This window comes from Ipomoea triloba, chromosome 3 (assembly GCF_003576645.1).
Source record: "Ipomoea triloba cultivar NCNSP0323 chromosome 3, ASM357664v1".
NCBI lineage: Eukaryota > Viridiplantae > Streptophyta > Magnoliopsida > Solanales > Convolvulaceae > Ipomoea > Ipomoea triloba.
In genome coordinates this window covers 825,625-848,947 of record NC_044918.1, presented here as the reverse complement: position 1 = coordinate 848,947, position 23,323 = coordinate 825,625, and the positions used below count along the sequence as shown (strand labels likewise).

Genomic DNA, 23,323 nt, shown 5'->3' with positions numbered 1-23,323 from the left:
ATAAGGGTATATTTTATTTTTGAAAATCATAAGAAGGGTATATATACATACCTAAGTTGGTTTATCATAGTGTGATTTTTTTAAAAACTAAAATAACAACACAAAATTTCTTTAATACATACTTTAAAATAATAGTTGAAAATTTTTATTGTCAATTAAAAATTAATTATTTTATTTTATTATTTTATTTTATTTTATTTGTGCCGCAACAAATCAATTGACTGCATACCTGCGGACATAAGCTGATGACCTCAACCATAACTGTCTTTGTCCATACTTTGAAACTACCAAACATATCACAAACCTCTGACATTAAAATTATCGAATTTACCATTTGTATCAACTTCCAAGTTTAGTAGGAAAACGGATTTTTTTCATCCCTTAATTATCATAGTTGTCACTATTTGTCATTTTGTCTCATTACAATTTGGTTAATTGATGGAATTGAAATTTTTTAATTCAAAAGTGTTCGTTTGTAGTCAACCAAATCCCTAGTGTGTGTAAAAATGTCATAGTAATTTAAAATTCATGTATCAACTTTAAATCGCTTCACGATGAGATGTGTTAAGTCTAAATAGCTCGTGCAAGCTGCAAGACTAACAAATTTCTAAACGAAAATACATTTAGATTTGTTAATTTATTTAGGTTAAATTATTAAAATATAGAATAATACTATGTCTTTTTAAAAAATCCTTTAAGTTGGCCCTCGGAACTCGCGAACGCGCATGATGTTGGCTAAGATTGAAAAATTCTACCCCACAAGCTGGGCTGCAAAAATTTCAACCTATGTGTGTGTGTATATATGTTTTAATCTTTTATATTCTATAAATTATATGGAGTACTAATATACTAGTTTTAGTAGTTTGTCAATTTTTTTTCATTTTTATATTAAAGAGATAATTAGTTTGTTGTGTGAAACTATGAACTAAAACTTTTTATTTATGAAATTTATATAATTTTTTAAAAATTTCACTAAAATTTCATAAATAAATTAACCGATATATAAACCAAATGTTGTATTCAATTAATACAAATAAGAATTTCAATTAGGTTAACTATTAAAATATTTTACAAATTAGGAATTCAATTTGGTTATTAACTGAATGAACATTTTTACTAACTTTTTGAAAAAAAGAAAATTTGCATACAATTTATGGGAAAAAAATATCATTGTAGGCAATTGACTAATTTTCAGAATTTATTTTATGATTTTTAAATACACATTAGACTTTATACTTTGTCTTTATTATTTATCGCTTTAATTATGGATGATTTTGATTAATTTGATTAATTTGGACTATATCCTGAATAATTAATTCTAGCATATAAAAATATAAATATAATTGAAAATATGGAAGTTGGACCCACGTGGTAAAGTACGTGCTACAAAAAGTATGGACAGATTCCTTTAAAAATACATTAAGTAAATAATATTCCGTAATTAATAATTAAAAATCCATTCAACCATTTTTAGACGTACACGTATCATCCTTTTGTACACGTTTGCAGCAGCTGCTAAAACGAACTTTATTTTCTTTGGACTTTTACAAACCAAAACAGGTAGGCCGTGAATTGGGCCTAATATGGGCCACGTGGGCCTTTTAGAGATCTACGTGGGTGGCATGTTTTTGAGCATTAGCATAAGTAGCACGTTGGACTCCTTGTGAGAATTGTTTTGACATTTTCACTTTAAATCGATAACTGTGAAGAACTTACGTTGATTTATCTCTTTGAGATCCTCGACTAGTTAAAGTCACGAGACATATTTCACTCATAACATACATTTAAATAGCACGTGCAGACTTTTATATAAATCAAAGTACAAGTACAATTTAAAAAAAATCAAATTTGACTATTAGTGTGAGCGGTTTATTAGCTTCCTTAGTGTAAATTGGTCATCAATGAGTAATCTAGCATGACTTACCTTATTGTGACATTTTAACGACTAAAATCACCGTTAGTTTTATCAACCACGAATGGTTAATCGGTGTGCCAACACTACCAAAAAGTACTTAGATTTGAGTATCCGTGAAAGCAGAGTTAATAGCTTTTTGTACTCTCGAATTGCTTAACCTTTTTTAAGGTTTAACCACCCTATTCATACAAGAGTACGAGGGAGGATCATTTTTGGTAACCATATTCTACCATAAATATACATGATTCACTTGCCTTATTACATTTGATCTAGTTTCCTAAAGCCTTTTGATCTGCTTTCCTTGTAACTCCCACAAAATCCGCTATTGATCTTCATCATATTAGGAAGATTCCTAATTGCTTCGCCTGGAGTCCCTTCGCGTTGAGGCTACTTCTGCACCGATTGATCAACTTGCCTTGTTCGCCTACTCTGGTTCGCCCCCCATTATCCTTGTGGACCATGATACCAACAAATGTAACCAATACAATGTATCCAACCTATCTTGATGGAAGCAACATTGCATTCCCTCCTACGGTGCCTCTGTTTGCTGGTGCTCTAGACCGGGAGTCGGCAAGTCCGACTTCCTCTCACCTGTCGGGTCAGCCAGGCCGTTTGGTATTGACTAGGTTACTTGACCTTCCCAGTCGCCGAGTAGCTCGACTTCCTGATTGGCCAACTCATCCCTTGCTTGAGCGAACTCGAGCTCCTAGTCAGCCTTCCTTCTATTTGGTCTTGTTGCCTCGAGTCATCTTTAGTCGACCGCGCCTTTACTTCTGAGTAATGGATCCTACCTCTATAAATGTAACGTACATTTTAATATATTAAAAATACATTATTTAATAGTATATAAAATATAAACTTTCAGTAGTTAAATAATATACTTTACGTACACAAAAAAATATGTTTTATTAATTATCCATACAACTGTGTGAACCATAGTTCATGAAATAATGATTGTTGTTAACACTTAACAATACTGAATTATAGACCGATTGTGACACAAAATTATGTGTTCGGCAATGAATTTCATTACTCGTTAATCAAATTCATTTCACCTAAAACCAATAAAATTACAAGGTTATAAGTTTGATTCATAACATAAATGTGTTCGGCAATGAATTTCATTACTCGTTAATCAAATTCATTTAACCTAAAACCAATAAAATTACAAGGTTATAAGTTTGATTCATAACATAAATGTGTGCAATGAATTTCATTACTCGTTAATCAAATTCATTTCACCTAAAACCAATAAAATTATAAGGTTATAAGTTTGATTCATAACATAAATGAGTTATTGGCCATCTTATTGTAAGTCAATTAATGTATAATTTAGGCTAATTTATCTTTTTATGGTTATTTACATGCTAGAATTAGTAATAAAAAAAAAATCTTTATTCAGTGAAATAATGGTTGACTTGCCGGTAAAGATCCAGAGTAAAGGAAACATTCAAAATGGGATCCTAGTACGAGTATGGCGTGTTGTGTAATCTGGTAATGGATGAATATCGCCAAAACTTTCTTGTCGTCCTCGCAATTCAAAAGCCGGCCTAAACCCCTCAGTGTCTTGTTCTAAACCCACGCTTCTCAGCCGTAAATTCTCCCAGTGTAATCCACGAATTTGACTCGTATACGCGGTTCCCAATACCCACCGACAGTTTCTTGATTTTCCGATGGTGGGTCGATCCGGATTCGATTCTCCGACGATTCAATCGTAAATTGCGTTAGCGCGGGCGGTAAAGGTCGAGTCTTTAGAATTTAGATTCCCAAATGGTCAGTTTCCCAATCTCGATCGCGCCATCCGTAGATTCCACAGCCATGCCCAAATCCGCGAATTCACTCGACAAATTCCGGCAAATCAACCGAGCCCAGAGAAAAATTCCGGCGAAGAACCGGTCGTGTGAGAAATCCCGGTCCGCCATTGTTGACGTGATGATCTTGATTGCAGTAATCGGCGCCTGCGGGGTTCTTCTGTACCCATATTTGTCCCTTCTAGCCCAGAAATTCGCCGATTTTTTCGAGGCAATCGGGGGCGCGGTAACGGAAGAGCTTCTCCGAGCTCCGATGGTTTATATCTGCTTAGGCCTCAGCATTTTCTTCGCCGGAATAGCTCTCCTATCCATCACAGTCTTCACCAGCAAGCGATGTGGGAAACCAGGGTGCAAAGGGCTTCGAAAGGCCGCTGAATTTGATATAGAATTGCAGACAGAAGACTGTGTAAAGAATCTGAAACTCGCCGGAAAAAATGGAGTAAAGAAGGGATTATTCGAGCTGCCTCGAGACCACCATTTGGAACTGGAATCAGAGCTAAAGAAAATGGCGCCGCCGAATGGGAGAGCTGTTCTGGTGTTCCGTGCTAGGTGTGGATGTTCTGTCGGAACAATGGAGGTTCCTGGACCTAGGAAGCCTCGAAAGGTTAAGAAATAGTGACAGTAATCACAGTATTGTTCCTTAAATTTGAATATATAGTAATAATAAGTATACAATATGCAGCATATTTGGTAGACATAATATGACTACAGATTGCCCCAGCACCTCAAGCCGAGGATAAATCATGGTGACTCAGCGATTCAGTAAGTGAGAGAGAGGATAAATCATGGTGACTCAGTGATTCAGTAGGTGAACAATATAGGCCATTGGAATAAGCTTATGAACATGAGATGTATGATTAGTTGGCTATAGTGGAAACATACAAGATTCCCTTTCACTTACTAGCTTTATTTATTAAAAAAAAAATATTTCATTTCTTTTGCCCTGTGGATTTTATGATTATGTTCTGTTGTTGCCATTGCTGATCATTTTTGTAGTTTCTAGGATTGATCTGTTTGTTTTAGGTTTTAAGGATTGAATGTTGTGTGTCTGACTGACTGGATGATATGATCTTTCTTAACAATTGACTGGGAACTTGTCTGAGATAGGGATTAAGATGTTTTGTTTCTTGTTCGAGATGTTGTTGCCAAGAAACTGAACTACCAAACACCACAACAGGGTAGTTCGGTGAATAACTTCAAGGATTCTGTTAGCCAATTTGCAGCGCGTTTTATGTTTAAATCTCTGCAACAACTTTGTTTGATAGTATCCTTGTACTCCCAGTTTCCTGGACATGACAATCTTTGCATTTGAATCTCTGCAACAACTTTGTTTGATAGTATCCCTGTACTCCCGGATTCCTGGACATGACAACCTTTGCATTTGAATCTCTACAACAACTTTGTTTGATAGTATCCCTGTACTCCCAGTTTCCTGGAAATGACAATCTTTCCTTTATCTCTGCAACAACTTTCTTTGATAGTATCCCTGCACTCATCTTCTTCTTTTGTGCAATAATTGTCTGAGAATTCTAGTGTCTGTTATTTACCATGCCTGTCTGACATATTGCTTTTCTGTGTAGTAGACTGTGCTGAATGTTTAGTTGATTGCTGATATGCTCTTGTGTATATTAATAATGTAACTTCAAGCTAAAACCATTTCATTGCTTGGTTAGTACTACACGATCAATCTTTTACCAAGTAATTATGTTATGCTACAATATAAGAAAGAAAGCAGGGAATTGGGGGTGTTTGGCAAATAGTTGTTAGCGAGTTTAACTAGCTGATAGCATTAGTTGGTTGTAGAAAGATGTTTGGTAAATTAGCTGTTAGCTGATAGCTGATAACTTATTACATGTAAAATGACATTTAAAGGTATAATTTATTTTTCAAAAAGCTGGTCGAAAAAACTGCTTTGAGCATCTTTTTGAATTTTAGCGTTTTAGAGTAATAAGCCGTTACGAAAAGCTTATTAACCAAACACTCATATTGACTAACTAAGTCAAATAGCTAATAGTGGTCAAATAAGTCACAATTAACTGATAAGCTAACTATGTTACCAAACAGTCCATTATCTATGTAACCCAGTCACGGGTTACTGTATTACTTATTTTTTGCTATAGTTACTATGATGTTTGTTATAGCATATCAATGTCTATATTCTACCACTCTTACTGAATGTTGAGACTACTCTCGATAGACTCACTTGACATGTCCTTGTCAATTTTAAAAATGTTAGAAATCCTGTAACGTCTGTGATTATATGTTGATCTCAATGGCATCAATGATTATACTATTTGTGCCATTTGGGGAGTCTTCACCCTCTATGTACATGTACATTGGAGCAAGGAGATCTCTTGAAGTATGGATGAAGATGTCTCATTCAAATAGCTCAATGGTATTAGTTGCATTAGTGTGTATTGATGTCCTATATTGCTATTTACTAGCAATAAGCTGGCCAAGTTTCCTATACAAAGATTATTCATATATAAATACCACAAATAAGATAAATATATACAAAGACCTTGATTGATTTCTACTTACATGCAATGTGAATGGTCTCTATGTCTTGAAATGAATTTTTATTTGCTCAAAAAGCTAATTTTGAGTAAATCAATTTTGATGAGATAGGGCTGAAGTGTCCATCCACTAGATGTTCAATGTCATAATAGAAATATAAAATCGGCTTGATTACAAGGGGATCACTCCATTCATAAAGTTAGTAATTGTGTCATAGACTAATTTCTTTCATTGTGATCTTTTATTGGCTAAGGCTACAAGACGAGTTTAACCCATATTCATATAATAGTTATGGACTCTCTCGTAAATCAAAGTAATTGTATCATAAAGGGAGCCATCTGACTACTCAATAGTGCATTCAAGATAAACCCATTTGTAAGGAGCAATTGAAAAATTTAGAGTTACTTAGGCAGTTAAGCATATAACGAAAATGATAGGCGTTGGTTTTGTGACTAACAGGTAGTCAGCTGGAGCATGGCAAACACAACTATAAGGGCATTCATTTTTATTGCTTGAAAATTTATTCGAACCGCTTACGCAATACTCCCGGAGGGGTATTTATACATCCGAGAGACCAATAAAATCACCCCATCAATGTCCCTAATTATTACAAAAGTAACGGTCATAACTGTCGTAACTACTATAACCACCACCAATCTAGCCTTCATTACTGAAAGAAACTTTTTGCCTTTAATTTGTAATTACCCCGTGCCTCACGCAACTAGCCGATTGCTGGACTTCAACTGGATCGACTACTTGATTCTACCTACCTTCGTGAGTGACTATGCCTAGTCCCCAATCCATCAATAGGCCTTTGCATTCTAAATATATATGACAAAAGAATCGTTAATATAACAGACAAATTTAAATTATTATCATAGTAATGTGATATAAATACACAACTCAACTGAATAACCATTTGATTTATAACAAAAAAAAGTTCACAATCATTAAAATGCGTTTGGGTGAAACTTATATTGTAACCATTGTGTATATGTATGAGACCTATAAACTCACCGGTCCAGCTCCAGTGGCCGACACATTCAATCCGGTTCGCGATTGCAGTCACCCACTCGAAAACTACAAAACCAAACGCAAGATTGCAAGAAAGTGCTAAATACTTGCATCTTAGATTTTGCGTATCTGACACTGAGGCGTACGTTTTGGGGTTGGGGTTTGGGTTTGGGTTTGGGTTTCCCATCTCCAACCACTCAAAAAACGAAGGCCGAAGAAGAAGAAGAACTCCCAGGGTTTATTCGATTTAGGGTTTCGTCTAAAAACAAATTCAATTTCCTTTAGCTTTGCGGAAGGGGGCAGCCCCATGGATTCCCCTGGTTCACTTCACTTCGATATCTTTGATATCTACAGGCGATATTCTGGTAATCTTCTGAACCAAGATTTTAACTCTTTGGTTTTAATTCCTAAGTCTTGATGTTGGGATGTTTAGTTTGGGAGTGATTGAATCTTGATGATCAAAATTCAGTTGTTAATTAGCCTCAGAAATATTGAATTGGTGATCTAAACATGTTTGCTCGTTCAGAACTCAGAAAACTGCCTTTTATGATGACCCTTTTGTAAGATTTTTATGTTTAAGTTTGTGCTCTGATTTCTGAGCTGTCCAATTTAGTCCATAGTGGAGAAATTGGTGGAACAGCTTTCTTCTAGAATATTATGTAGAATCTTGATTTCTTTAAACATTAAAAGAATCATGGTTTTATTTGGTAATCTTTAACTCATTACATGTTTTCTAACTATTATGAGTAAGTAGCAAATCATAAGTTTATGCAACTATTATGTGGAGGTTGCAGTCATGCAGTGGAATCTATTACTAATCAATGAACTCTGTTGCCATCTGATGCAGACATCGCGGCTGGGATTTGTGCCAACGGGAATCCAGATGACGAACCTCAGAAAGTCAGATACTTAAGAGAGGAAATCTCCCAGCTCCTGAAATTTGTGGAGTCAAGATTGCAGTCAAGGCATGTATTTTGTGTTATGGAATATGGATTCCTTACATCTGCATTGGATTTTCTTTACTGGGAAGTTGTTGGTTAGGGATTTAAAAGAGAATTAAAAGGTTGAAAAGAGAAATATTTCTAAAATCTAGTTAAAAGTATAGAGATTTATAGATTGAATCTTGACTGAAGTAGTTACTGCTAGACTGTCCTCACCCACACTATACATCATACTTTAGGAGTCTAATCTATTTGCAATTTGACAGTGAAAGGTTAAATATCTTTCACACAATAAATCTTTCTTAGTAATGTATGTGATGTTTTCCGTTGTTGCTCCTTGTTTAAATTTATTTATTTGTATCATGTACTAAGATCTTTTAGGGTAATATATGAGTTAATATTTCTAGTGGAAGATTTACAATATTGAAATTATATGTTTTCAGCTATGGCACAATATCATTGATGGAAGAGCTTTGCAGGCTTATGTCACAATTAGACTTGAAGGCAAGTTTTCTCCTTGTAGTATATTAGTGGAATGCTGGGCCTTCATTCATGCAGCTTGGAGCTGTTGATGATATCTGCATTGAGCAGGAATAAAACATAAAGACCTGATGTTGTAGTATATTATGCAGGCTGACTTCTCAGAATTTTCACATTTCTATGATTTTGTATTCTTCATCTGCCGAGAAAATGGTCAAAAGAACATTAGTAAGTTGGTTTGATGACATCATGCTGTAAAGTCCCTCTTATAAGTTGTACTCGTTTCATTAGCTACAATCTTATCCTTTTTCTGTTTTTTTCATTATGCTCTTAGCTGTTAGAAGGGCTGTTATGGCCTGGAGGTTAGTTTTAGCTGGAAGGTTTCGATTACTTGACCAATGGTGTGACTTTGTTGAGGTAATATCTTTGCTATTTCAAATGAACTTTGGGTAGAGCACCATTCTATGCCCCCAATATATCCATCATCATTGGGCTTCATTAACAGAAAAATCAGCGACATAACATATCTGAGGATACATGGCGCCAAGTTTTAGCTTTCAGTCGTTGTGTACATGAAAATCTTGAAGGATATGATCCTGAAGGTATTGAATTTATTATTTTTGCTTTTAAATTATCAGTCATTTAGGTGACTTTTTCAATGCCACATAATCATTTAGGTGTGGGGAACCTTTAACACATTAATGACTCATTGCATAAATTCAGGTTCCCTTTAATTTTTTCTATCATTGACTTGTTTTCACAATATGGTTGGTAATAGACTTTATCAGGAAGTAATTTTCCAACTAGCTGAATGAATCGTTCTATGTTAATTGTGATAATATTTTGAAGATGTTTGAGCAATTTTATGTTAATAAAAGGAAATTCCAGTGCTGATGATTACCTTCTTGGCGGCTTCTCCCCTTATCTCTTTTGGAACTTTTTACTCATTTATGTTGTAACTTGTTTTTCCTTTTTCTTTGATGTCTTTATTTTGACAGGAGCATGGCCGGTCTTGATTGATGACTTTGTTGAGCACATGTATAGGTTTGTGATGAACCCACCTGAACTATCCATTTTACTTAATGTGCCATATGAATTATAAGTTGATATGTTCTCATTCTTTAAAAATCAATTGGTAGAAACAATGAATCTAACCGTAGTATTCACGCAAAGATAAATGAACGTGAGAGTGAAGAAAAGAAAAGAGAGAAATGAATTAACCATAGTATCCAAGGTCTTATAGCAAAAGAGGAAAAGAGAGATTACCTTCCAAATCTAAGTTCTAGTGACGATGGAGAAGAGTTGAGAGATGGCTGCCTTCTCCTTTGATTGAGAGACATGAGAGCGAAGAAAGATTGAGAGAGAGAAGATCCATTATCCATGGAGGGAGAGTAGAGTGCCGAGAGAGAGAGAGAGAGAGAGAGAGGAATGTAATGTCGGGTGAGTGGAAGGGAGAGGAGAGTCGACTAATAACATGTAGTAGGGTTGGGGTTGGGCTAGGAGGAAATGGATGGCCGTGGGTTGGTTTGTTTGTTTGTTTTTGTTTTTTTTTTGGGAGAACTGGATTTGAAAAAGGAAAATTTTGGAATGAATAGAAAATGGGCAAAAGCTTTCCATACTAAACATAAGATTTTAATATTTCTATACAAACAAATTTGCAGAATTGGCAGGAATAAGTTATCATGGAGTATATAGTTGGCCTATCAAAATTGTTCCACATTTGTTACAACTTGATTTTCTTTTTTGGTGCCCGCATTTTTTGCAATGCGCGAAAAGTTTGACATGGTATATTGGGAATGCAGGATTGGTGGATCGAATGGCTCTCCACATACAGTCTGCAATTGTGGTGATTCAGAAGTCCACCAATCAGATGAACAACCATTGCGTGGTAAGTCACTGTTTATCAAAGTTCATAGTGCTATAGGATCTCCTTGATGCATCTTGCCATCTTATTATGTTTGTTTAATGTTCAGGATTGAATATCTTTTCTGGTTTTAAGAGGAAGTGGTGTGATGACCCCGATGCGAGTGTACATTGCAAGAAGCACTTGAGTTCATCAAACAAATATTTCACCTCGGAAGAGAATCCTTTAGCAAGTGTACATGACTGCATGGATATAGGTAAATACAATAACCCCATAGGGCACCCGAAATCTCCATGTGCTGTTGAGGGATGCCTCTCCAAGGGGTTTGCAGGGCTCTTATCAAACGGTCAGTGTCTGCAGTTTGATCAGAAGAGGAGAGTTTCCTATACATAAAGATCCCGGGAGAGATTTCCCCCACATCGAAGAAGTTTTCCGGTCATATTTGGCCTATTTTCTCTGAACTCCTTCCTTTTTGCTTTTGGCTTTGGGTGTGATCTAGGTAGAAGGGCTGATGAAGTGATGATGATTTGTTTTGGTTCTTGATACATTACCAAATTCTGTTGTATGTATGACCAAACAACAAATAGAGTAAATAAATGATGATCTCTTCATTCAAGAATCTTCATTTGTGTTGAGAAAATGGCTTTTCTGCATTCTGCAAGCTGAGATTTAGTATGTTTCTGCTAAGTTAAAATCGTTTCTTTCTTGTACTATATTTACCATCTGAGTTTTCAAAATTTCAGACACTACATTCTTATTTCCTGAATGCAAAGCCTTAGCCTTACCACTGATACTTAGCAGCCACAAGAACTTCTTCATAATTCTGAGCAGCATGATCCCAGCTTAAGTCTTGCATCATCCCGCGCTTTTGCAGGCCCTCCCAGCTCGTCTTGTACTGACGATATGTCAGCAAGCAATTCCCCAATGCGTGGATCAGCTGCCCTGCCTCGGCCGTATTGAATGTCCACCCGAGTCCTGTCTCATTAAAAGGATCGAAGGGTTGGACTGTATCTCGTAGCCCACCCACAGCATGGACGACGGGGATAGTGCCATAGGACATAGCATACAGTTGGTTTAGTCCACAAGGCTCAAATCTTGATGGCATAAGCAGAATGTCTGCACCAGCAGTTATACGGTGTGCAGTCGCTACAGAGAACCCCACCCATCCTCTGACTTTGTCGTTGTGCTGACACTCAAACTGCCTGAGCATCTGTTCTAGGTCGGGCCTGCCTGTGCCCAACATAACCAGCTGCACGTCCTCGCCCATCATCCAAGGGATTGCCTCAGCTATCAGATCAACGCCTTTCTGGTGATCAAGCCTCCCAATGAAACCAATCAGCGGGACATCTGGGCGCACAGGCAAACCGAGTTCCTTTTGCAGTGCTGCTTTGCATTTAGGTTTACCAGTCTGCAATGTCTCCAGGGAATAGTTAACATAACCATCAGACTTCAAGTGAACATCCAGCAGTGGGTTCCACTCTTCCGTATCAATCCCATTGACAATGCCACGCAGTTTCCATTCGTTTTCATTTATTATCCCGTGCAAACCCCACCCACCTTCCGAGGTTTTAAGTTCCCAGGAATATCCATGACTCACGGTAAGCACACGATCAGCCATCTTGAGACCTGCTGCAAATATGTTGAAATGGTCACCTCCTACTGGATCATACAACCTGAAAAGGTCTGCATATTCAGGTGGCAGATCCACATAGGAAAAATCATCCATAGGCCCACGACCCTGAATCCAGAGACAAATTCAATAAGAAAGAGATACACAAAATATTGTTACACAATTGTTCTCAAAACTTCAGATGAAATTAACCTGGTGAGCTATGTTATGAATAACAAGCACAGATCTTGCATATTCCATCAGGCCACGGTCACGGTAATATGCTTTGAGATACACTGGCAGCAATGCAGTGTGCCAATCATTGGCAATGAATGCTAAATTTCCATCTCCATAGCAAACACCACCACAAGGAACATGCCAAGGAGCCTGCTCAACAGTAAGTAAACAATTTCAAGATGCCACTCAAAGTCGGAAAACAGCTAGCATGGAATACCAATAGAAATACTATCTACAGTAGAATATGATATTCCTATTGACAGGAAGAATTAGCCACAATAATGTTCCTTAAACCAGATTCAATCATACCTCAACAGCTGCTTTGCAAAATAAAACCATGCGCTTTAAAATGTCCTGCGACAAAAAGCAGCCAAAAGTAGAAAAAGAAGCAATAAGTACCAATGAAGAGCATTGAAGAGCAAAAAGACGTTGAAAGAAAAAAGAATATCTAGATGTCCATAACATCTGGCTCAATCATATGTAATTACAAAAATCAATTGAGAGAACAAATGAAATGATCAGGAGAGGCCATATAAGAAGCAATAAGTAATGAAACTAGCATTCAGTATAAGTTCCAATTTTACATTCTTTGAGATTGAGAAGAAATTAGGAAAGTAGTGAGCAAGTTTCTTACATCAGCAATGACCTATAAAGGTTCTCATTAGGAGTGTAAGATCACATTTAATATCACCACTAACCAATAGTCTATGAATAATCCTTTGGAGGTCTAATAAAGTATTAAAGTAAAACCACAAAAGCCAGAAAGTCAATGAATAGAGATGCTTGGGAGGAGGAAGCATACCACACGATTTCCTCCATATATGTTGTTTTCAATATGGTGAAACATAGGACTATCAATGAAGACAAAATCCACACCATCAATATAGGCTTGGAAGTAACCCACTTCCACATCCTGAGAAGATCATTTACCTATTAGACATTTGTGAGGGTAAATGATTATGAAGCTTGGATACTAATTGCTTACCCAACCATCAACTGCATATTTTTTTCGAACTCCAGTATCTTGAGGTTCAGCATAATTACCATAACGAGGTACCACAACCTAAATGTTTCAAAGGACAAATGAATAAGCTACTCCAATATCACTAATGCATAACCTTTTTTGCTCCTTTACATTGAATATATTACAAAAAATTTGGAGAATAATGCAATTATCCAGTCGATCAAACTTACAGTTCCTTAAATATAAAAAAAATCTTAGTGTTGATCCATACTACATGTCACTTTAATGGAAAGTCCAGAATATATCAAAATCATATTGAAGAATTCAAGAAAATTTACCATAACTCTGTGTCCACGCCGAGCCAAAGCCTTGGGCAGTGCGCCAGCAACATCTCCAAGCCCACCTAACATAACTCATCATCAGTTGGTGAGTTCCTTGTGCAGTTATGTTGCATAAATGAATGTGTATGTATAAATATATACTTTGCTATGGAGTGAAAAATGTGGACATGAAGCATAAGATATGCTCTCTGTTTTGATCGTAAAACCAAAAATTGGGAAGGGCAGACTAGGTTGGTGGGTGGTTGCACAGTGATTCTAATAACATATAAATAACAAGTAAAGATTCACTTCTGTGCAAATTTATGACAGTCCAACTAATTCTGGGACTTGATAGTCCTTTGGAGAAGTATTACTTAATGCAAATGAGAATATAATCTCTCGAGTTCAGTTTAACCATCAACAGTGGTACATAGCATCAAAGAATACCTGTTTTACACCATGGAGCACATTCTGCGGCAACTAATACTATGTTCATAACATTTGTCCCTGCCAATGGAGGAGGTTTCAAGTCTTCATTCACAGAATCTTCAGTGCCATTATGTATCTCCTTTGCACTTGATTCTCTAAGATCTTCATGTTTCTCTTCCACAGGAGTAGATGAAGCAGAAGATTTTGAGAGGAATGTGGGCACATTGGATAAACTTTTCCCTGTATAAGAGTCTTTCAAATCTTTTTTGGAATGCATGCTGAGGGGTTCCACTCTGGCAGATTTAGCAACTTCTGAAGTAGTGTTTTCTGGTTTATAAGATTTCTGTGCCAAAGAAGTCTGTTGAGTTGGAACAACGGATGATCTTGATAGAACAGTAGGCTTTTCATTAGGCAGAACCGTATTCACTGTGCCATTTTTAACTTTTTTGTCTGAATCTACATCCAAGGATCCCTCCCTAAGAGGCAGGTCTTTTATGCCTATTTGAGCACTTTCACCAAAATCTTTCATATCAGCAGTAGATTGAACACTCATTGTTGATAACACTCCATTGGAATCTTCCTTAGCATCATCACTTGTTGGAGCCAATTCTACCTTTGGAAAACTGCCGTTCCCATCTTCATCACTGCCTTCTGAGTCTAAAATGCCACTTCTTATTTTAGACACTAATTCCTTTCTTTCAGCAATCTGCACGTATGCCCATAATTTCAAGACTTAAGAACAATAACAATGTCTTTTGATGATCAAAAAAAGAATTAATTATGAATGCCAAGAATCAAACTTTTCTATGTGGAACCTCCATATACGAAATCAAACTTATTACATATCAAATTAAACTGTATATTTCAAAAAAAATTAAACTGTAGATGAATAAGAAGCAATACTGTTAGAGCAAAACAAAAATCTTTAAAACAAAAAGGTATGGCTCCCATTTCATTAAAGTGTTTGGGAAAAAAAGGCCTTTTTTCTTTCTTTGTTTTCATTGCAAAGAATCCCAAAGAAAAATGCTGCCACTGTTTCCTAAAGTAAGAATAACGATAGAATAAAGCAAACCTGTCGGAGTAAGTCCTTCTGCATGGCCAGTACCTTCTGGCTCTTTTTAATCGTAGCCTGCAGAGCATCCTCTTCTTCTTCTTCTTCTTCATCTTCTCCATTCCCGGCATCTCCCCCGGCGGAGCTTTTACCCGTAGCTTTCACACGTTCGATCCTGCAAATATGCTGTCTAATACGGCCACGCCGTAGAGACAGCCTCCCGATATCATCACCCAAAATCCTACGAAATCCAATCAGAGAATCAGCCGAACCTCCGGACTGGACGGATTTTCTGGGCCGACATGCGAGGAGGGGAACCGTGGACCGACAAATTGAGCTCTCCATCGATCACCTCTAAAGTCCAATCAAAAACAGGAAAAAAAAAGATCCTAAAACAGAAGGAGCACAAGGTGTTCGACGTTATTCCTAAAAAGGAGCAACGGGATTAATAAAATCACGTGGAAGAAAATTGGTGGCTGAAGAAACGCGATCGATATTGAGCTAAGAGGCGTCGCCGTCGGAATTGTTCGGAGAGTGTAATGGGACCCGGTGACAGAAGCTATCATGTAGGGCGGGCCATGGCGGTTTTGTTGTATGCCGCTAGCTCACATTAACAGACAATGAATCGGAGATCCTTTTCCGGTACGCCCATCACGCTCCACAAACTCTAGAATTTTTTTTTTTATTTCTTTTAAATTTTTTTGTCAGTTGGCTAGCATTTATTAATTAATTGCTCACGTGGAGATTATGCCCTTACAAGGCTGGCGAATGTGTCTCAGCTTGTCCGCACGAGAAAATTCAATTGGTTATAAAGGTAAAATTAAAAAAAAAAGGATAAAAAATTAAGTCATATCCGTATGGGAGTAATCTCTCAAAATGAGAGGGATTTCTTTTACACAGTAAGTAAACGGTTCAGTTGAGTTAGTTTGATTTACATTTATCTTCCCAGATGTTATGTTGGGTCGGGACTTTTGGGCCATTAGAGTTGAGGATTCAACCTTTGAGAATGAAGTGTGTTTCTCACTAAAATGTCATAAATTTAATTCTTGTCAATTTTTTTTGTTGAGTTTGTACATAATTTTATTAATCTTTCTAATGTAGATCATATGATTTTCTAGCCAATATCTTTCGGTCAAATTTGTTGCACAATTTTAGTGAGTTTTTTTAGTATGGATCACAAAAAAATCAAATTGATTAAATTCTTCAAAATTTGCATTTTTTAATATGTAAATCTTTTTTTTTTAACCTAAAAAGAATATTAATCCCTTTTTTTATTATTATTTATGACATATATATGCATAAGTCTATTCAATTTTGATCAAATTCTTTGATTTACTAGAAAGTTCATAATTGTACGTGTTACTACTCGAAGATGTATTATTTTGGGAAAAATTTGCTTGGCCTTGTGATTCTATTTGACAAAAGACCACAAAGAAGTAAACCAACTTAAGTTGTCCATAATTGACCGCCTCAAATCAATAAAGTTCATAAACAACGTACTAAACTTGTGGTTACCTAGCCAACCGCCCTAACTTGCAAATGACTACAAAAAAATAAATTAGATTAAGTTGTTCATAATTAATCAACTCAAACATAGAAAACTAATAGACATCGAGTCTCTAAACCAAAATATAAACCGCCCTAGCTGCACTACTCGTGCCCTTTTCTGGCATTTAGTTTATTACCTCAAAATAAAAATGAAGGCGGAGACAATTATCACGAAAAATCAAATTTAAAACATTGTAATTACTAAGTCAAATGATCAGACTAACTTAGGTGAGAATTTCCTCATTTTAATTAAATTCTTGAATCAATTCTCAAGGGTCTACACTTTGCTTGCCCAAAGCACGTGTTATTAGTGAGTTTTTTTTTTATTGAGAGTGACTCAAAATTGTATTAATGATCAAGTGGTTGCTAGGTGATAGAAATGTTCCCATGTGAATTCAATGAATACATGGTAGGTGAAGGCGTAAACAAGAAATGATGAAACAATTGATTACATATTCGTCAAGTCAAAATCTTTCTTTTTTTGCTTATTTTATATAATACTTTTTTTTTTGAGAATTTTATATAATACTTTTTAAATTATATTTTTTGATATTTAATAGTATTTCTAATACAAATTTTAAATATATAAATGGTATATATTAATACTAAACTTAATAATTAATACTATAAAAATTGAATTAAAAATAATTTCAATACCTCGTTTAACTGATTAGACACATAAAATGGGGCAAATGAAGTAATATTTACGGAGGGATTGGGAGTGAGAGAATTACAATTCAATTTTCACCTAATGCCAAGCAAATTCTTTCGTTTTTTTTTTTTTTGAAAGCAACAAATTCTTTCGTTTTGTTGGAGGGAATTGCAATTTCGAGAAATTGAAATTCCCTCATTTGCATGACCACATTTCAAATCCATGGATTTTAGAGAGAAAAAAAGAAACAACTTTGAGACAAAATTGCATCTCTATCTCTCTTTTCAACCTAAAATTGATGTTTGACATCTCTTTTTTCATTATAACGTGTCTTTCTTATACTCTTAACACAGAACATCAATCAGTAGGTATATATACCTCAATCAAATATGTTTTTATCAAAACTCTCTTATTTATTTCATTGCTTTCGTTGTATAATTCTAGAGTTTATTTATACAACATTTTACATAAATTTTCAAAAGCAAAATTTGAATTTGGTCATTTACGATTTATAATAATAATAATAATAATAATAATAATAGTAAGTATGAGTATTTTATACTTTATACTACTTATTCTCTTTCAATTCGTAAGTATACCAGAAATTCCAAATAATTTTATTTATTTATTTTTTGAAATAAAAAATAATAATTTTATTTATGCAAACCAAACATTGAAATTTAAAGTGATTGCAATTCATTTTTGGCCTAATTTCTCCCTTCCAACCAACCGTTCACTCACAAATTGCATACAATCTCCATTAGAGCAGTATAAGTGCCCACAACCATGAACCCAACCCCCATGACCACAATCCCACATATGACGACCACCTCAAACCACGCCGTACGATGAATCCCAGAAATCTTCAAGAAACACAAGCACGGCAGGATTACAGAAGCGGTCGTGCTCAAAAACGCTCCGACGAGCGACATAAAGTACCCGAAAAATGGAACCGTAATTGCTACAATCACGGTGCTGATTACTAGGCCGGTTTTGATTACCAGTCCGCATATGAATCCCTTTTTGCCGTAATCCGATAATGCGAAGGAGTTTTCGATGGCTTTCACGATTGGGGTCACCATTAGAGCGTATTTGGCGATCGGATTCACCAACGTTATGTAGATCGCAACCTGCGAGCTGATCTTGTCTGTCGGAAGGTTTAGAGTGATCTGAGAAAGTGCGTCCGAACCAAACATGAGATATCCCAGAACTGCCATTGATGCATAGGTGAAGGTACTCACTGCAAAACAAACCAGCAGGACCTGTCCGGACCGGGAGAATATTAGACAGAACACATCTTTTAATTTGATATTAGAGTTTGACTCGTACAAAATATTATATTGTATGTATATAGCAATGGAGCTACTATAACATAGGTTTCAAAAAATATTTGTTTTTCTTACTAAGTTGTGCCTATTAACATTATTGGTTTGAACGGGTTAAATATAAGCAATGTTGTTTTATCTTTATAGTTATTTGTCGGCTAAAGTTATAAGGGAGTTTAGCCAATGTACACTCTGGAGGTGTGTTTGCTAGTTTTCCTCATCACTCAAAGAAAAACAAAAAGTTTTTTTCTTTGAATTCACTTTATAATGTTGTGACATAATGAAACTTAAAAAAAAAAACAAAAAGAAGCCAAAATAATGGGTCCCCGAGTGGATTGAATGCGATTCTCGTATCATAAGATTACGAGTTCGATTCTTACTAAGACTCTCTCGATTGAGCTGTCATATAGAGTCGTTTTCTTATTCCTAATTGCCTATTACACGTAATTCATGAGTTAGTATATAAAGTCGTGTCGTGTAGTAATTGAACTTTAAAAATTTTAATATAATAATAATGAAATGAGATGAGTTAGTATATAAAGTACAGTCTTGTAGTAATCAAATTTTGAAAAAATCGATATAATAATGAAATGATAAATTTAATTTATATAGAGTGGGTGTAACCTACTTTAGGTGTCAAAATCGATCCAAATAAGACCTATGATCCATATTAAATGATACTAGTACATGATATTGAGAGTGGTACCACCCGGTATAAATTTGTTTTATCCCCAATTATGATCAATTACTTTTTAAAGTAATATATTGATGGTGAATTTAGTTTTAAGTGGACCAAATTGGTCTTGAAAGACTAAATTTATACCTGAATTGAATTTACATTTTGGCCTGGTGACAATGACAATGAACTACAAAGATTAAAATATTACATTTACTCAAATTTTTTCACCATAATTATTCTAATTCTGATTGATCCATACCAATTATTATTAAATTTCTCTTTTATAACTAAAATTACAACAAGTGGAAAATTCCATCAAATTCCTTATTACCATTTCCCAACTAAAAATGTTGTTGTTGTTGTTGTTGTTTTTTTTTTTTCAAAAATATAAGTTAATACCATTTGAACCTGATCGACGTATTAACTCTTAAAAATATTTACCTTAGAGAAGTGTGTTGGATTCTTCATTGAAGTGTAAAGCGTGGGGAAAACAGGATGAGCGCAGTAGCAGAAAGCGTAGAGGCTGACGGCGGTGGGGGTTCCTCCCCAATTCACAACCCTACGATTCGCCGGCGGCGAGTCTCCGGCGCCGGCGCCATCAGATACAGCAGTCCACAACACCGCCGCAAGAAGCAGAAAAGAAGCCAAAACACCGGTGGCAGAAACGTACGACAAAATCCTCAAATCGTTAAACCAGACAGTGGGCAGTACGAGGAGGCTAACAACGATAACCCAACACTGCTTCCCACCAATGACGGCGCCGAAAACCTTAGCCCGGAAACTAGGGAACAGGTTGTTAAGATTGTCCCCTTCCATGATCAAGAAACCCGCGGCCACCATGTAAAGCTCCACGTTCATCGACAAAGACACCACCGCCCGTCCGACCGCCCCGAACGCCCGCCCGCCGATGTCGGGGTAGCTCTTGACGCCGGCGTCCATGTCCATGCACCGTTTGATTAGCAGGGCGGTGTAGCACGTCGCGGCGGCGATAATTAAGAGGTATATCAAGCTCAACCACCCTCCCGCCGCCACCGCAAACGGCACCGAAAGTATCCCTATTCCTGCCCCGCCAGCAAGGAAGTAGTGGGAAGTTATAACTAATGATTAGTCTATAGGAACATATTTAGAACGACTAAATAAACACAAATAATATCAACCACATATACAATTAGATTATACTATACATACCAGATAAAGCATTGATTCCATTAAAACATGTATTCAGAAAAGAGGCGGAGCCAAAAGAGCGGCAATCATCGCCGCCGTCTTTCTGCAAATCATGCCCGTTCAGGAGGTGCACTGTAATGGAGCGCCCATCATCCATTTCAATATAACTCACACTTTTCTTAAAATCTTATTTGCTATCTAGCTATTGTACCTAAAGTTTGTCATAATAAAAAAAATTTTGATTTAATATTTGAACATTCAACAATTAGACCTGACTAGGGTTCTTCCTAGCTATTGGGAGAGATTTTAGATATAATGCAAGAGCTTGTGTTTTGCTTTGCATATTATGGATGATCTCTAATTCAAAATAGTTGCTTCTCTATTTAAAGGGAAAAACTAATTAAGCACATGTGAAGAAGAAAAGCAGAGGATCGGAGCTGCACATATAATTATAGCAAAAGTACAAAAGAGAAACATCATCCATTATCAAAAAGTGACAACAAACATAATACAAAATACCAAGTGGTACTAAACTGATAAAATAATAAAAGAATAAAACATCATATATATATATATATGACCCATGAAATGAAATTTAACTATTTTTACTGTTTTTTAGTTGATTTGAAATTTGAAATCTTTCTGAAAAGATTGAAAATGTCTTATTATGGATTCACTTATTTTTTAATAGGTCAATGTATTAGTATTTATATTATATAAAATCAAAATAACTTATTATGTAATTATAGAAATATATTTAGTTATTTTTAAATTTATATTTTGTTAAAAAATTGTTTTAATTTTTTTTATTTTTTTATTAATTAAAGAAAATAAGTTTTTATGTGATAGTCAAATTTTAAAGTGAGTTTGAATTACAAGGATGTAAATTAAAATAATATGTACCTGCAAATGTGATGAAATGACGATTCACTACTTTTAAAAATGATAGTGTATTTTATGAATGTTTATAATATTTCATGAATGGGTCATGATATTAGTTGTGTGCATTAAATTTGTTCATGAAATGAGTATTAGTTGAGTGGATACAATTAGGTGATGAGTATTGTTAGTTGAGTGCATTAAATTAGTTGATATATATATATATATATATATATATATATATATATATATATATATATATATATATATATATAGAGAGAGAGAGAGAGAGAGAGAGAGATATCAAAAGTATTAAATTTTCACATATATAAATAATAAACATTTTAGTCCTGATTTAGTATTACATTTGCTAGTATAATTAAGTATTACATTTTATCTTGTATTGACGCATCTCTGAACAAGAATTCGTGAAAGGCCTCAGACAAATATTTGTCTTTTTTAATTGGACAATTAACTTCCTTTTAACTAGCGGTAGGACCACTCAAGTTATAAGCGTCAATGATTTTAAATTATGTCATGAAAGAAAATATTAGGGGAAATTAGGAAAAAAATCATTTTCAATAGTAGAATTTATGATTATTTTCATGACCATTGAATCAATCGAAGGGTCAAAGACAAACGACATGATTAAGGAAAATGGTGTTATAGAAAATACATAGAGAATGGTGACCTCTACAACTAATAATTACGGAGTATGTAATTGATTTCAAAAAAAAATAATACTATGAAGACTCTATGTGAAAAGTTTAACAGAGAAAGTATTGATCAAAGTTAAAATCATAATTTTTTTTATACGAGAGTCATTCGCTCTTTCTTCTTAGACGAGGAGCATGTTCAAATTCCTCACATATGGGATAATATACCTAGAATATAAATTAAGCTGCAAATAACCTAAGAAATAAGTACTCTCACCATAAGACAACATAAGAAATACGTGTAATTATGATCATGCATGCGTAATTGAATAAAGTATTATATTTATAAAAATTAAATATTTTATTGTTCTAAAATATGATTGAGCCATTTTTACCTATTATATTACACATAAATATCAAATTAAACGCGCTAATGTCACAATAAGCATTCTACATTATCATCATTATATTAAAATGTTTCTACTCACAACCCATCTTCCTTCTTAGTCACGTTTTTAATGTTTGGGTGTTATTATTATTATTATTATTATTATTATTATTATGGCTGCTATCATAATGGCAAAATGCAGTGTGTTGTCCGCTTCGATGGGAGGAAGACGAATAGCATGTCGGACATTTTTTTTTGGTCGGCATCCGCATTTACAAGCTATTTAGTTGCCATGAATTGCATTATAATTTCACCACAATTCTTTAGCCACCCTAATTATCGTGTTTAATTGAAGGGAATTATAATTTCATATTATTATTATTGATGGGATATGAATAACGGGTGGTCAAAGCTACATTAAAAGAAGACATTAGATGACAATCAAGCAATTCATAATACAAGAGAGCCTAAACGCTGCTCTAATTCCGTACTAAACACTTAAGCAATTTTCCGGTGGTGTTGGTCTGCCGATCGACCATCCGTGGTTGATAAAACAAACAATTATTATTATTATTATTATTATTATTATTATACAACGACATTTTAATTTTTATACCACTTTTTTCATTATCATTCTCAATAATTCTATTTCTCCTTACCAGACAATGTAATTTAAATTCTTATTTTATTCCATTGTCTTATTATTTTCTCACCGAATTGCAATTACTTTGCTCCCTAATTCCTTTCTCCCACCAAACACCTTGTTATATAATAGTTGGGAAATTATAGAATAGTTAAGAAATCATATAGCAAAGATAAATCACACTATGAAGACCATGTGTGACGAGTTCAACAAAAAATTATTACTTAAAAATGT

The 23,323-nt window shown here is 35.1% G+C and overlaps 4 protein-coding genes across 5 annotated transcripts; 2 read left to right on the top strand and 2 right to left on the bottom strand.

The window, feature by feature from the left end:
* Positions 1-3,353: 3,353 nt before the first annotated feature.
* LOC116012081 (uncharacterized protein At5g19025-like) lies at positions 3,354-4,662 on the top strand. Its single transcript, XM_031251548.1, has 2 exons — positions 3,354-4,330; positions 4,409-4,662. The coding sequence occupies exons 1-2, from the start codon at positions 3,686-3,688 to the stop codon at positions 4,418-4,420; spliced, it is 657 nt and encodes a 218-aa protein (XP_031107408.1). The 5' UTR covers positions 3,354-3,685; the 3' UTR covers positions 4,421-4,662.
* Positions 4,663-7,291: 2,629 nt separating this feature from the next.
* On the top strand, positions 7,292-11,161 carry LOC116012557 (DCN1-like protein 3). 2 transcript variants are annotated; one of them, XM_031252122.1, is made up of 9 exons: positions 7,292-7,622; positions 8,105-8,216; positions 8,642-8,702; positions 8,831-8,906; positions 9,013-9,095; positions 9,184-9,280; positions 9,677-9,722; positions 10,481-10,566; positions 10,652-11,161. In XM_031252122.1, exons 1-9 carry the CDS (start codon positions 7,565-7,567, stop codon positions 10,933-10,935), a joined length of 903 nt encoding a protein of 300 aa, XP_031107982.1. In that variant the 5' UTR covers positions 7,292-7,564; the 3' UTR covers positions 10,936-11,161. The 2 variants fall into 2 exon arrangements, with proteins under 2 accessions (XP_031107982.1, XP_031107981.1); XM_031252121.1 differs by having other exon boundaries at positions 7,294-7,622; positions 8,105-8,222.
* Positions 11,162-11,219: 58 nt separating this feature from the next.
* LOC116012556 (granule-bound starch synthase 2, chloroplastic/amyloplastic-like) lies at positions 11,220-15,825 on the bottom strand. The gene is made up of 8 exons (XM_031252120.1): positions 15,174-15,825; positions 14,120-14,807; positions 13,691-13,755; positions 13,374-13,451; positions 13,191-13,301; positions 12,698-12,742; positions 12,365-12,538; positions 11,220-12,280 (listed from the first exon to the last, which is right to left on the bottom strand). Exons 1-8 carry the CDS (start codon positions 15,495-15,497, stop codon positions 11,324-11,326), a joined length of 2,442 nt encoding a protein of 813 aa, XP_031107980.1. The 5' UTR covers positions 15,498-15,825; the 3' UTR covers positions 11,220-11,323.
* Positions 15,826-17,957: 2,132 nt separating this feature from the next.
* Positions 17,958-20,882, bottom strand: LOC116012500 (amino acid transporter AVT1I-like). Its single transcript, XM_031252051.1, has 3 exons — positions 20,545-20,882; positions 19,798-20,417; positions 17,958-18,614 (listed from the first exon to the last, which is right to left on the bottom strand). Exons 1-3 carry the CDS (start codon positions 20,678-20,680, stop codon positions 18,090-18,092), a joined length of 1,281 nt encoding a protein of 426 aa, XP_031107911.1. The 5' UTR covers positions 20,681-20,882; the 3' UTR covers positions 17,958-18,089.
* Positions 20,883-23,323: the final 2,441 nt, after the last annotated feature.

What these genes read in the sequence shown, in the direction of transcription:
- LOC116012081 (XM_031251548.1), top strand. Translation starts at nt 3,686, where the DNA reads ATGGTCAGTTTCCCAATCTCGATCGCGCCATCCGTAGATTCCACAGCC.
- LOC116012557 (XM_031252121.1), top strand. Translation starts at nt 7,565, where the DNA reads ATGGATTCCCCTGGTTCACTTCACTTCGATATCTTTGATATCTACAGG. An exon ending in TATCTACAGGCGATATTCTG is followed by an intron (nt 7,623 to 8,104) that starts GTAATCTTCTGA and finishes CATCTGATGCAG; the next exon opens with ACATCGCGGCTGGGATTTGT. An exon ending in TTTGTTGAGCACATGTATAG is followed by an intron (nt 9,723 to 10,480) that starts GTTTGTGATGAA and finishes TTGGGAATGCAG; the next exon opens with GATTGGTGGATCGAATGGCT.
- LOC116012556 (XM_031252120.1), bottom strand. Translation starts at nt 15,497, where the DNA reads ATGGAGAGCTCAATTTGTCGGTCCACGGTTCCCCTCCTCGCATGTCGG. An exon ending in TTTGCAAAGCAGCTGTTGAG is followed by an intron (nt 12,539 to 12,697) that starts GTATGATTGAAT and finishes ACTGTTGAGCAG; the next exon opens with GCTCCTTGGCATGTTCCTTG. An exon ending in TTCATAACATAGCTCACCAG is followed by an intron (nt 12,281 to 12,364) that starts GTTAATTTCATC and finishes CTCTGGATTCAG; the next exon opens with GGTCGTGGGCCTATGGATGA.
- LOC116012500 (XM_031252051.1), bottom strand. Translation starts at nt 20,680, where the DNA reads ATGGATGATGGGCGCTCCATTACAGTGCACCTCCTGAACGGGCATGAT. An exon ending in TGGAATCAATGCTTTATCTG is followed by an intron (nt 20,418 to 20,544) that starts GTATGTATAGTA and finishes CTGGCGGGGCAG; the next exon opens with GAATAGGGATACTTTCGGTG. An exon ending in ATCCAACACACTTCTCTAAG is followed by an intron (nt 18,615 to 19,797) that starts GTAAATATTTTT and finishes CGGTCCGGACAG; the next exon opens with GTCCTGCTGGTTTGTTTTGC.